This window comes from Homalodisca vitripennis, chromosome 2, assembly GCF_021130785.1.
Source record: "Homalodisca vitripennis isolate AUS2020 chromosome 2, UT_GWSS_2.1, whole genome shotgun sequence".
Taxonomy (NCBI): Eukaryota; Metazoa; Arthropoda; class Insecta; order Hemiptera; family Cicadellidae; genus Homalodisca; species Homalodisca vitripennis.
Genome location: NC_060208.1, coordinates 15,618,595 through 15,633,967, shown reverse-complemented (window position 1 = coordinate 15,633,967; position 15,373 = coordinate 15,618,595). Strand labels below are relative to the sequence as shown.

Sequence of the window (15,373 nt, the reverse complement as noted above, 5' to 3'; positions counted from 1 at the left end):
TGTCTGTACAAACTTTAATTTCGTGGATTCCTAAAGCTTGTATTGGATGTTATTTACTTGTAATGGATTTATTTTAACTCAAAAGCTTCAACGTTTTGAGTCATAAACTGTTGTTGGTTTAAATTTGTTCCATTTATAAAAGAACAGGACAATAGAAAAGGGTTCAGAAATTAGTTTTTAGCTGTGCAGTAGTATTGTACAAAAAACCGGTTTTGACTATTTCCCATAACATCTTCCTTTTAAAAAGCTTCATAGAACGTTTATAACCCGTCTTGGAGTAGTAAAATTGTGTAGAAAATAGTTGTATGTGGATCTTGATTTCCATAAAATAACATTTCTCACCTACAAGTTTGACCACATGTTAATTACCTATGTAAGAAATAATAAAAATGTTTATAATTACGCAAATAAAGCTGCCTACTCTCATTATATTACCATATAATAAGTGTGCCCTAAGTCTGTCCGAATAACAGTCATAAAATGCATTTCAGGTTACATAAAACCTATAATCTTACCCCATCATCTCCTGATCCACTGAAGTCTCCACCAAAAGCAGATCTTCCTCCAGAAAACGGTGGTCCCGGGGGTCCAGGAGGTCCTGGAGGACCTCTTATTGACTCTCCTGGGGGTCCCTACAACATTAAAAACTCTGAAATACCTCCAAAATAATAACAGGGTGCGTAAACGTGGCACATTATAGCTGAAACCTTAGTTATAATACGCAAATTTATGTCACACGTTATGCTTTCATAATTAAAATGAAAAAGGGGGAAATCTATTTTCTGAGACAATAAGAAATTAACAGCTATTTAGTCAAAAGCTTTTCCAAAGTTGATTTTTTAAAGGATGCTAGGCTTCCGGACATTTGACAATCGATACACCTTACGAAAATGTAACACAGCGTTCCTATGGGAAGATCGTAATCCATTTCCTTTTTCAGGTCTTAAACAAATGTATACATCAGATGGTCCGCCTGGAGAGTATAGGTTCCAATCATCGAACGTCGCGTTACATTTCATAACATATATAACTACTTCAGATGTACTAAATCCTGTTATCCTTGTTATAATCATGTGTGAATAATGTGTTTCAAACAAAAGAAATTGATTTTTACATTATTTTCATTTATTTAACGCAGAAACAACACTCAAATTTATTTCTTTAAAATTATGTAATTTATCTATAAAACTATGCATATACTTTAAAGTTACACATAGCTGTTTATAATTAATCTTACTATTACAGTTTAGAGAGAAAATTCACTCTTTCAACAATATGCTGACTATAGTTTAGACTCGTTGTTAGAGCAAGTCATGAATAGTACCCTGAGGGTGCATTGCTTCCTTGCTGTTAATGTAGGCATATCCTGTGTATGTGTACTGTATTCTTAACTTGTCTATAGATTTTTGAAGGAATGAGGGGAGTGCCGATGGTGAGCGGTATAAGAATTTGGACTTTGGTTTACAGAGAGCGCAGGTTCAAATCCTGCATGTGACCGAAACACTTTTTATCAGTACCATCGACCTTGTACTGTATCGACTCTCTCCCTTATTCTGTTTCATAAGATCCTCGCACACACCTACGAGGACAGGCAGAATAAGGCCTAAAAGGGGATCAGCCTCTTCTTTTTTTATGAAGACATTATTTCTCCAGACAAATTTAGAACTATAAGTTTCTTTCTTGAATCTGAAAAACTGATAAATTTTTATCTATAAGATTCTAAGAGTAGGTCCGCAGTTTTGTATACGAAGGTGTCTGCATACTTACCAAGATCTTACAAACACATCGATTACATCTTTTGTACTGTTTATTGACACCAAAATACGACTTTACCATTAGTTTACACACTATAAGAGCTAACAATTAATGAATTAAACACACTTACTCTAGGTCCTCGTTCTCCCTTCTCTCCTCTTAAGCTTCTGCCCGCGTCTAAACCGTAATCTGGAAAACATAATATAAACATATTATTCTTGAAAGTTTAATAGCTTTACAGTTAATACAGCTATAAAAATATAACAGTACTATGTAGTTGTGAACCTTTCTAACCGTGTTACGACAGTTATTGCTTTATAACAACATTACATTTATTAACCTTTGATGTTATAATAGTACTGATATTACGGTTATGAACGAATTTCTTGGTCTAGGGAAGGGAGACAAAACAGAGATCGGATATTGGTGTCTCGTACAAGAAATAGAATATCTAATTGGCGATATCTGACTATACAAGTAATACTGCTTCGTGTAATTTTCAATCGAGTTTCAATTCCTTTTCTATGATTCTTGAATTCTCTTCCAGATTATTCCCATTCAATGCAATAGAGAATCTCTAAAGGAAGAGATACAAATGAACCTGAAGAATAGATCAGCTTACACATCTCGAAAGACTTTGTAGTTTCTTTTAACACTTAAATATGGCACATTTTCTGAAAACATCCTGTTTCTTTCTCAATGAAATTTTTCTCGTCGGTGTATATTTCTCTACATACTACATAAATTAAAATAGAATGGCTTCGATTCTTTCTTTAAGGTTTGTCGTATGCAATTTCCGACTCTATATACTAACTTAGATATCGGGAATGGATATGATGTGAAGACGATATCTCAAATCCTTGCTATAAAGTGCGTGTTTAATAGTTTGACCTCAGTATGACCCCCACTCACTGATTGAATTGAGTTTCAATTCCTACAGATGATCCTAATAATGTACGTAATACTTAAATCTAAGTATAGGAGAATTTGTATTTTAATTGCTTGATAAATTGTCTCGTAATCGCTTTAATACAACACATTTCTTAATAATAAGAATAATGTATTGACAGTTTATTGATTCAGAAACTATGTAGTAATTACCTGATATATAATAAATAACAAGTGAAATCTTTAATACCCAACACTTCTGAAGAGAGTACTTAAAGTACTGTTATCCTTGAGTATTTTCCAGACAACACTACTACAAATGAGAGCCACTATTCAGATTTTAAATTCTTTTTTGAAGTTTGTTTTGACGATGGATGATGGTGAAAGAAACAAGATTTGTCCGGACATTTGCCATCGTTCAGAGATACAAGCAATCAGTAACACTAAGTTTCGAGATATGCTATCTGATCTCTTCTTCAAGTGAATAACTTACTCTACACAGTTTAGGTTACAATAAACGAATCAAAACCGAGCGTTGTGACATGCATAAATCAGAAATCACAACCACCATGTTGTGTGTCAACTTCATAACTCTAAAACACGCACTTAATACAAAAACACGTCATTAATTAATAAAACTACAGAATACGGGTCACAATAGACCTGCATTTGCCGACAATAGGCGAGGCAAAAGGACCATTAAACGTAAGGATAAAAGAATATAAAGAAAACACTAGAAAGGTTGTAACATAAAATCGTATGATTTTGACTAAAGACCAAAGACTATCGTATGCATTGGGATGAAGCTAACTTACTACATTGGGAACCTCATTTATTCATAAGGAAATTAATTGAGGCTGCAAGCATTAATTTGGCAAACCATCCAATTAGAAAACCATCAATTGAATTTAGGCCACTGGTTGCCAATTCTGTAAAATAATCTAACAATAAACCCTAAAGTATCAAACAGATTAGAGTTTTTAATAAAGCAATATGGAGTCATGGTATGGTTTTGAAAAATTCATCTAGAATGACCCAATATTATAGAGGCCTACTCCCGTTCCATCAATTTTTTGCCACCCTCGTATTTCTACCATCACGATTGCCATTTACTATTGGCTTCTAATCAGTCCTAGGTGGTTGCGCGTAGGTGCATGTATTAGAGTTAGTGAAGTTGACACGAAACATGGTGGTCGTCAATCCTGACTTAAGCGTGTCACAATGTTCTTGTATATTCTGTTTATTTTTAACTAGATTCTAAATATGTGATAGATTATTTATTCACCTGAAGAATAGATCAGATTGATCAAAATGCAGATCTTGAATCGAGGTGTTACATATATTAAATGCTTCATGAGTTGAAGAATAAACTAATATAACAGCAAAGGACAAATTATATAAAACTTTCAATTTCAAGGTGTGTCAAAATCAATGAGGAGGTGAACTAAATGCACCTTCTGTTTCATTAGTCATTTTAATTTCAGCTCTTTTCAACTAATTCAACTTTATTCTCCCCTACAGAATCGGGAGCAGTTGAGGATGTATTTTATTATTTCAACTACTCTTCACCGACTTGACTACGAATTCTTCGGCGTTCAATAATAAACCAGACACAAATATTACGTAAAAAATGTACAATCCTCATGCACGTAAAAGACGAGTAGCTCACGTGAAATTTGAGTGTAAATTCAGTTTATTTTTCACTTCGAACACCATTGTATTTCCAATATGCCATCGCAACATAAAATGTTTCAAAATGACAAAGACTACCATTTAGAATAGGAAACTTGATATAAATCATGAGTAGGAAATATCACGTTACAAAACAAGCCAGGTTAGGAAGCAAATCATACTAAATGGCCGTGGTTGCTGACAACGGCGCTTTATGTGATTTGTTTGCTTCTTATGTGTTAAGTTATATATCCACTAGAGGAAGATAAGTTTTCAGATCTCTTTTTTCTTAGTCTCCTTAAATTTCCCCAGATATATATCGTACTTGATCGAATTCTGTAAATATTATTTTTCCTTACGAAAGGGAGTTGGACCTCAAACTCCTGTATAGCTATACTTCGTAACAAATTTCTTTATTTCAACGGTCAACACCAATTTACATTTAACATACCCACTTATATCGTGACATTCCATTCCAAGTGGCAGAAGAAAAATTTAAATTCTTCTATAATTGTTAATTCAATAGTAATATTGGTTAAAACCCCTAAAATCCTTAAGACATCTATATTAATTGCGTAAGAAAAGGATTATCCTTGGGCCTTCGGACCCTATGATGCAATTGCCTAAAAGCCCTAATGCATATGAATCTATTAGTTGTAAAACTTCAATACTAATTATCGTTAAGATTGCTTTAAACGTTATGGGCATAATAGTGACTAAAATGAAATATGCATTTGGAAATGCCAAATCACATGATTATTAAATAAGTTAATGACTTCAATGCAGTAGAGACGTATCAACAATTCAAACGTTATGGAGGAAAAGTAAAATTTCAGGCCAAGAGCTCAAAATTATAATGATTTTTATTAAAAGAGGTAAAAATTTAGGATCATAAGAGTAGTCACTTAAATATGAAATAGAAACATTGAAAGGGATTTTATAAATACATATTAAACACAAAATAAATGAAAAACTAAAAAAAATAAATGTTGTAAAGATGGTCATCGAGCTTATGATAAGTGAAAATGTATCCAAGTTTTAGGTCATCATTCTTAACCGTATTTTATGCCACAACATCTTTTTTATATTTTTTCTGTTCACTTAAAAAATGTAAAATTCCTCATTGTACTTAATACCTTTGAACTTCCGGTCAGACAGGACATTCAGTATGAGTAAGGTTGTGGGTAGGGATCACCTCCTGTGGAAATCCCATTAGGAGGTATGGCGGCCTTTGTTTTCATCTTGACAGAAAATCTAGCTAGCTCTGTCCAGCCTCTACAATTAAAGTGGATTGGGGACTATGTTCAAGCTTGCATCAGCCTAGAGGTTCCACCCACTCCAACAGTTATCCTCCACAGTAAACTGAATTATCGTACAACCATTGCAATCAGATATATAGATTTTTCCGGACATTTGCCATCGTTCAGTGAAACAAGAAATCAGTAACACTACGTTTCGAGATCTGCAATATGATCTCTTCTTCAGGTAAAGAACTAACTTAATACATAATTACGAACTAGGTTAAAATAAACAAATCTTACCAAAGCGTTGTGGCACGCCTTATTCAGGAATCACAACTACCATGTTGTTTGTCAACTTCACTAACTCTAAAAACATGCACTTAATAAAAAACATGCACTTAAGTAGTGCATCTCGCATGAACCAATAATAACGAAAGGGTCCATTCCTATCCCCCTACCTTTTCATTTCCGCAATCTTGTTTTTGTCTGCCGTGACGATTGCCATTGGCTAGTGCCCTCTGGTCAGTCGTAGGTGGTTAGTAGACGAATGCAGAAGATTGTGACCGGTATTCCGTAGTTCAGTTTTAATGATTGGTGTTGTGTATAGTTTTTTATTAAGTCCATGTTTTTAGAGTTAGTTAAGTTGACAAACAACATGGTAGTTGTGATTCCTGACTTAGGCGTGCCACAACCCTTTGGTAAGATTTGTTTATTTTAACCTAGTTTGTAATTATGTATTAGGTTAGTTCTTTACCTGAAGAAAAGATCAGATTACAGATCTCGAAACGTAGTGTTACTGATTTCTTGTTTCACTGAACGATGGCAAATGTGCGGAAAAATCCTGTTTCCTTCAAAATCCTTCCATCGTCAAAAATAACCTTCAAACAAAGATATATCGACATACGTATGGGAGTAATGTGCTGTTCCTAGAAATCGATGAAGTTGACCAGTTTTAAGTGACAGGCTTTTGCTGTACCCAGAGTAGGTTCAGCTGCCAGAAGTAAACTCCCCTGGGGATTATGCACAGTTGGTTCGTTTGAACACAAAACATACACCAAACATGTTTTTCAATATGTGGGCCACATTAAAAATAATTTAATTTTTCATCCCTTAAGATTATTCTTAATACACACATTTCCAAAGATTATAGAGCAGTTACAGTATTTTTCAGTTAAATGTCTATATAAAAAGTCTTGTAATGTGAGTACGAGGTATATGAAATTAATTAATTAATTACATAACCATGAGAAGAGCTTACCACCTCCAGGAAGAGTTAACACAGGTGGGTAAGTCTCCACTTTCCCGCTACCATCATCCTCCCCAGGCCCGAATATTTCACCACTCTCTTCTTGATCAATCTGGAACAAAAACATAATTAAACTGTTTTAGTTCGTCTTATGGAATCCACATAAACATATTTCAGATTTTACAAAAGCTTGTACTCAACAAAATTGTACCGTAAATTCAAATAGGAACTAACTAGAAAAATTTACAAATATTTACAAAAGAAATATGATTTAAAATTTAAACACAGTTTTAAAAGGTATTAGATAAAATATAACTAGATGTATAGTTATTCCGGTTTTACAAACGGGCGAAATGAAAAGAGCCTAACTAAAATTGAAATATGGAATTCAACTCTTTGTTATCTTTCACTGCACCGATACTTACTGTAATTATTATTATATAAAAATATGTATGGTAGCTTAAAAAATACATATAATTGTAGCCTACGTCTCATTTTAACTTTGTAAAAGGATACATAAGATATAAATGTCTTTAAAAACTGAAATGGATCCAAACATAATAGAACTTTTCCATACATTGCCAAAAAAAGTTTATTCTCTAGTGACCTGTTACGTTTTAGTAATTTTATCTTTAAAAGAATTTATTATGGCCAAAATATAACCTTTTACATTATGTATAAATATTTACAGAAGGTTGACACTGAGTAAAATATACACAGCAAATTATGAAACATGATCGTGTAACATAAAGCTGCTGATATTTGAAATAAACCAATTTATACTGATACCCTTAATTTATTTTATGAGCATAAAGCAATATTTTCAATAAACCCTTGAGGAGACTGCTGGGAGATCAATATCTAGAGGATGTCAAACCAACCACACTGGGGGCAACCTCCCAACTCGTGAAAGAAACTACATAAGGACTCCTTATCTGAGAATCATATTGGTTTAGTACAATGAATCGCAAGGCTGACCTGCCTCGGACTGAGAAGTCCCCATATTTTCATTCATTCATAGTTTTATAATCCTTTTAATAGTTTTAAATATTAAGTTATATTAGATTTGTAAAGCCGGTAAATATTAAATTATTTACTTAGAATGTTTTAGACTTTATTCAAAATTAATTTTAAAAATGTTTGTCATTTACAAGGGATAATTTGAAAAATAGTAGGATTTTAAACATTACCCGACGTTATATTAGATACCTTGGTCCTTGATTTCACACCTCCCCCCACCAAACACCACCTGTATATTCATCTTCGATTTCAAGTTGATAATTAGTTCATGTATACTGAATATATTTTTCGCGCCGGATAGTTTAATTTAAATTGTTAATTTTATTGTTGCTCTTTTGTTTGCGTATGTATCTTACCCGCCACAACAAACTAAAATAATTTCTGTAATGGGTAGCGTCTCTAGCCTACGCTGCTCGCCCATGTAGGCTAATTTCAAATAAAAATTATATTCAGAAATTAAAATGTTTTAATATCTTTGCTAACAAATCAATTCTTTGCAGACATGTTTGTAATCTCTGTATCCATATCAAAATTGTGGAAATACTAAACTAATTTTATTTAATTTGTTTCATATATGTTTAAAAATAAAATAAAATACAAATTGCTTAATTATACCTTTGAGTGAGAGTACATTACAAAGTTTTTTAATTTATAAGCTTTATAATATATTAGGCGTTTCTTACACGTGAGGAAGAGCATAGACTTCAATTCTCGAAACGTTGAGTTATACCTTTAGTAACATTTTACTATGTCAAATATCCAAATTCCAACTATTGTTTTAAATTAAATCTCGTGTACAACGCAAAGACGTCCTTATACTAGTTGTTATAAAGTATTATAATATTGACTGTACGGTGGAAGAAAATTAGGAGAAGTACAGTCCTTAAACTGTTTGAATGTTTATCTGTCATATAACAGCAGCAATTTTAAAGATATCGATAAGTTTGGTAGGTCGTTTAGGACAGCAAAACCCGTGCCCAGAAATATAAGTGATTTTCGTGACGTTGAAGATCTTTCTAGTGTGCGTTATAAAGTAGACTTGAACTCTAACAGGTTCCCACTGATTACTGCAAACAAGAGAGTAAACTCATCGCTGTGAGTGTTCTATAATTTACCGAGTGTTCTCCCTTGTGCTCGAGGCTTGTTTCTGAAAAATGTATGATTGCGCCTTTATAAAATACCCACATCTCATCTTCTTAGGCCTCAGCACTTCCACCTACCAGAGGCAACTGAAAGATTGAACAGTTTCATTTGTCACATGACATTGTCAAGTTGAACTTTTCATGTGAGTTTTTTACTAATTAATATACTGTCCCATAATTGGCAGAGCGTTATATAAGGATTCTGAAAATTGTGTTTACAGTATACAATAAAGTTATGGAATAAATAGGTTAGAAAAAAACAATCAACGAAACATGAGAAAGGGGAAAACAGAAATGTCCCAAAGGTCCGAAGACCATCGTAAGAATTATTGAAATGAAGCCAATGTAATGTATCAAGAACCACATTAATTCTAAGGAAATTATTTAAGATGTCATAAATTTAATTATCAAACCAATCAACCAGTCAACCATCAGGCGAATTAGATTGCCTCTTTGGTTACCAATTCTGAAAATGTATCAACAAGGAAATCTAAAGTATCATAGAGTTTAGAGATTTACAAAAACCGATGCGGAGTCACTGTATGGTTTTACGAGGTTCTTCTAAAGTGAAACAACAATAAGAAACGCCCACTCCCGTTTCAGCTTTTGACATAATTTATTTTCGTCTCAACCATCGCCATTTACTACTGCCGTCAAGTCAGTTCTCAGTGGTTGGTTGCTCAGTGCAGACCTGTTGTGACCTGCATTCTTTAGTTAATTGTTTTTTTATATAGTAAGTGCACGTTTTAGAAGTAGTGTGCATGGAATTACATTATGGTTGTTATGATTCTTGATTTATGCGTGTAGAACGATCTGGTTTGCTTTGCTAATTTTTGCCTAGATTAAAGTTAGTATCAGGTTAGGTATCCAACTGAGGAAGATATCAGAAACAGATCTCAAAACTAAATGCTTATAATTTTTTGAACGATGATGGCAAAGAGGACTACAGACTTCGATTTAGAAGCTTCTTGCTAAGCTGCGGGTTAACTGCTACTATTATAATAAAAATATATTAGTTGCACTTAATCCTGGTAGGGTTTTCATCAGTTCGTCGCACAACATTTCTGTATTAATACTACTTTCAATGATATTCAGGTAGAAGACGAATTCATCATTTTCTTCAAGATTGCTTAGAATACAAAATCTATTACTAGCAATAATATCTCGGTGTTCTTAACTACTAAGAATCTTGTAACTTTTCCGAAAACTCTTTTAATCATAAGAGTAATCTCCTATATCAATATTACTGTAGTACCAGTGAACAAACCGAGCTCCACACAGAATTCATTCGTTGCCATCGTGTCACATGGATCACTATAAACGACAAGTCACATGGCTGGCGCTCTGTAGTCTAATTGTCTTTACATGTACTGTACCATGCCCTCCTTTCACTGGTTGATATATACCCTTGGTATCTCCCTGAATATGCGGTGCTTCTAAAATAGATAACGTACGTACTAGATTACGTATAAAGGTTTCAGCGAAATCCTAACTAATTCCTGACAAATCATTTAAGCAAACATTCTATATTCAGTTACTACTTTGTATTGTGTCAATTTAGACAGACATCGGTATTATATAAAACGCAAAAATAATAAAGTTACTAACAAATGAACAAATAATAAAATAATACTTACTTATATACAAGGAATACACATATTTAAATCATTTGTATTATTTAATAAAAAGTGATAACGTGCAAAACCAAACAATACAATAGCAATACGCCTATAATTTAAAAGCAGATATCGCACCAAGTTATAGATTAGTTTAACAATATCATATGTTATATTTGCCATATAACAATAATTACAGTATAACGTTATAAAGCTGTTAAATATGAGTGGAGAAATGTGAATCTCACAAGTCGATAGTGAAATATGTAGAGGTTTTGTGCATAATACATGCTTTTAATACATGCTGATCACAAACGCTCGTTCATTGAATACTTGGTTAACTGACATCCTATTAGATTTGCTTGCTTATCCCCCTCCCCCCCCCCTATACAATAACGACTGTTCTAGAGATCAGATAAAGATAATAATTCGAGTAACGTCTTATTTTTTAATCGAAATACGTTAAAGATCATCAGCTATCTCTATATTGACTGTCGATATAATGCCTATCATTACCTTTTTACGTTTAGTTTGATATATATATATATGTATATATATATATATATATATATATATATATATATATATATATATATATATATATATATATATCATTAATTAACTACAATTAAGATACAAAAAATGTTTCGAACATTTTGTAAATAAATAATCAAAACCCCACTATAAAAAAAAATTACTCATAACAGAAAAGTGCACATGCTCATACAGATCTACCGACTAAACCCCATAATTTTAATTAAACACGTGTATTAGTTATATTTAGTTTTTTTTTTATTTGTATTCTTTATTATATTATATACAGTAGTAAGAAAAGTTACTGCTGTGACTAAGGGCTCACTTCCGAAAATAGTTAATAATAAAATATAAAATGTTTAAAGGCTACTGTATATTATTATATTTGATTTTTAATCAATTCATCTTATGTCTATTTAGTGAGTTTACAACTTCACTGTTATATATATATATATATATATATATATATATATATATATATATATTCTTAATTATACTAAATATTAGTAGCGTATTGCGGGAATTCACCACTTTAAATACTCTGCTTTCAAAGCACCTGTACAATCATTATTGTTGTGCTTTCAATGCGACATTTTCCTCCTTTCCATTGTGAATCAAATCGATGTTGTTCACGTTTGTCGCATAATAATACTTGGAAAATTATTATTTACAATGATTAGTCTACAAATTCTTCTATTTACGATGTTAAAGTGCCTCTTTATTAAAAGCCTTGATGAAAATATGTGCGGTATACTTCAGGTAATTTTACCTGCACAGTTTTGCAGCATAAAGTTACCGCTAAACTGTGGTGGCGGTCAGTCCGCGGAATGTTGACCAAAACGCCATCGTCTGGCATAGACGTGTTCTGACCATACAAACAACCGTGTACAACGTTTATAATAGTGAGACTAGTTCTTTCTGAACCAATGTATGTGAAGCTTATATGTTATAAACATTAATGATTAAATCATACCTGTACATTTTTCTACTTAACTTATAAAAAAAGAAAACTAAACATATTTGGTTGAAAACTTTTGCCCAGTACATGCATTATAAAAGTGTATAAACTGAAATTATAATTCTAGTAATTTCTACAAAATTCTAACCAAATATTGATACATGTTGAGTGAAGTAATGTTTTTATGTATCTAACACTGATGAATATTTGCTATCAATTTAAATCTCTTGTACTCTTGATTTACCTTGAGGACTTGTGTAGTACATCCCACTAAAGGGCTTTCAAAGTTCCAATTTGTATCTTATAGAAATCTTATTTATTTAGGAATTGATGTACTTACAAGAATACACTGAAGTAGTTACTCTCAAACAATAACCGACTTAATGTCAGCTGAATGTTTATTATAACATGTAAATACTGAATTAAAAATGTTGTTTACGCTTTGCTTACAAAATATTTATAAAAATACTTGAAAATTGTTTATAGATAAACTGCAAAAGCTGACATAAAACTGTAGTGAATTGATACAGATTTTCCTAATTGATTGTCGTTTAAGTATTTCAGATTGTTCTTCTGATTATTAAATTAAAAACTGCTATAAAATTTAATTTTAGTAAAAAAGTTTACTGAATCCGGGTTTTGACGTTTACTGTAAAATTGACGTTGATGAACGGCAAGTTTACAGCGGCTAAGTGAAACAAAACGGAGTAGGAAAAAGAACTTAAGCATCCCGTCGTAATCACAAAAGGATAGTTATTAATGATAATTCTCAAAAACGTATTAAGTAGGCTATATCAAATTTGAAATTCGCAGATATAAACGTTACTTGCTTCAGAGTACTTACAGAATATCTAAATGTCGACTTTACCAGATATCAAATTTTTTAAAGAACTTTAGAAGGTATTCAGGTTTACCAACACGGCTTAGACAATAAGAAATACCAAGGTGAACTCATTTGATAAATTATCTTTCCTATAACTGTTACATTGGACTGCTAAATTAATAATATTTTTTTAATCTTGCACCTTCATTTTGTACGTTATAATAGAATAATTAATATGAAATACGTGATCAGAAACAAAAATGTTTGCCCTCTTTCATTTCTGTACTTCTTCCATACAAATGAAGATTAAGGTTTGAGACAAACGAGCGATAAGAATACCTAACGAAAGAAAATATATTATGTTTTTAATGGGAACTCGTTTAATGATTGAAATGATAACCACCGATTCTAACACTGTTACCGCATTACCGCAATACCAGAACCGCACAGTTAGCAATAGGGTGATGAAGTGTTAATAGGGTATAACCCCAACACCCCTCCACCACCCCCCTCACAGCCAAGCCAGCATTAACTGGTTATTATTACTTCCTCTAATTGACTTGCTCAAAACCGACGGATAAAAACGATAATGTGGGCTCTGGAACATTCCATATAAAACGCGATGCCTCTCTAACGAATAGTGTGATTAACCTAAGCAATTTAACTAGAAACGTTATTTTAGAATCTTGCAGGTTTTGACTTTTATTAAGAAAAGTAGGTTAGAATATCATAAACTGATTAAGCATTATAAGCCTCGTTAAATTGGGTTTAGAACTAATTGTAAAACTCGGAAAATTGTGATTAGAAAATCATAAACCTCATAAATATCATAAACCTCAAAAGTGGGGTTAGAATATCATAAACTGATTAAGGATTATAGACCTCGTAAATTGAGGTGTATATACTGTTAGAATATCATAAATCGATTAAGGATTATAAACCTTGTAAAAGTGGGGTTAGAATATCATAAACTATTTAAGGATTATAGACCTCGTAAATTGAGGTGTATATACTGTTAGAATATCATAAATCGATTAAGGATTATAAACCTTGTAAAAGTGGGGTTAGAATATCATAAACTATTTAAGGATTATAGACCTCGTAAATTGAGGTGTATATACTGTTAGAATATCATAAATCGATTAAGGATTATAAACCTTGTAAAAGTGGGGTTAGAATATCATAAACTGTTTAAGGATTATAGACCTCGTAAATTGAGGTGTATATACTGTTAGAATATCATAAATCGATTAAGGATTATAAACCTTGTAAAAGTGGGGTTAGAATATCATAAACTATTTAAGGATTATAGACCTCGTAAATTGAGGTGTATATACTGTTAGAATATCATAAATCAATAATTGATTTACGATATTCTAACAGTCTATACACCTCAATTTACGAGGTCTATAATCATAAACAAGGTTTATACAAGGTTTATAATCTTTAAATTACAAGGTTTTATAATCTTTAATTATTAAAGATTATAAACCTTGTAAAAGTGGAGTTAGAATATCATAAACTATTTAAGGATTATAGACCTCTTAAATTGAGGTGTATAGACTGTTAGAATATCATAAATCAATAATTGATTTACGATATTCTAACAGTCTATACACCTCAATTTACGAGGTCTATAATCATAAACAAGGTTTATACAAGGTTTATAATCTTTAATTACAAGGTTTATAATCTTCAATTATTAAAGATTATAAACCTTGTAAAAGTGGGGTTAGAATATCATAAACTGTTTAAGGATTATAGACCTCGTAAATTGAGGTGTATATACTGTTAGAATATCATAAATCGATTAAGGATTATAAACCTTGTAAAAGTGGGGTTAGAATATCATAAACTGTTTAAGGATTATAGACCTCGTAAATTGAGGTGTATATACTGTCGGGTGTCATCCTGGATATATATCAGACGTTAATACGACATTCAAGAGGTTCAGAAATACAGAAATGTACAGTCGTTTAAAAATATATCTTGGCTGCAACATTCTACAACAAATTCCTAAGTGACATACAACAGGAGGGTATATCCTTTAATTACATGAAAAACTTCGTTACCGTATCACATTTTGACAAAAACGTGTTTATTATCCTATTTAGTCCTATTTAATGCTAATGGTTAATTTAACATGACATTTTGAGACATACACACTTTTTATTAAGAGGAAATACAAAATTTTCTGTTCACATTTTGATACAAAGTTTTAAATAAAATTTGTATTGGTATAATTAAAATGTTTTACATACCATTAAAAGAATGAACTGTTCTTTTTCGAAGTTATATTCTTGTATAACTGAAATTCATTACTTTTGCACTAATCATAGACGTATCTTATCAATATCTTCATTACATTCCATGTTGCTTTAAAATATATAAATTTGTTATGAATAGTATTATATTCCTAATATTAACAATATTATGAATGCGAAAGTTTTTTTCTTTTTTACATTCAAGTGTAAACTAT

At 31.8% G+C, this 15,373-nt stretch overlaps 1 protein-coding gene across 8 annotated transcripts in view; it reads right to left on the bottom strand.

The window, feature by feature from the left end:
- The window catches only part of LOC124353586 (collagen alpha-2(IX) chain-like), a 123,315-nt gene that overhangs the window by 31,374 nt on the left and 76,568 nt on the right, over positions 1–15,373 (bottom strand). For all 8 annotated transcript variants that reach the window (XM_046803492.1, XM_046803496.1, XM_046803494.1 and 5 more), the window contains 3 exons: positions 6,814–6,913; positions 1,886–1,944; positions 516–632 (listed from right to left, as the gene is read on the bottom strand). In XM_046803492.1, coding sequence (XP_046659448.1) covers positions 516–632; positions 1,886–1,944; positions 6,814–6,913 — 276 coding nt within the window. The remainder of the gene's footprint in view (positions 1–515; positions 633–1,885; positions 1,945–6,813; positions 6,914–15,373) is intronic.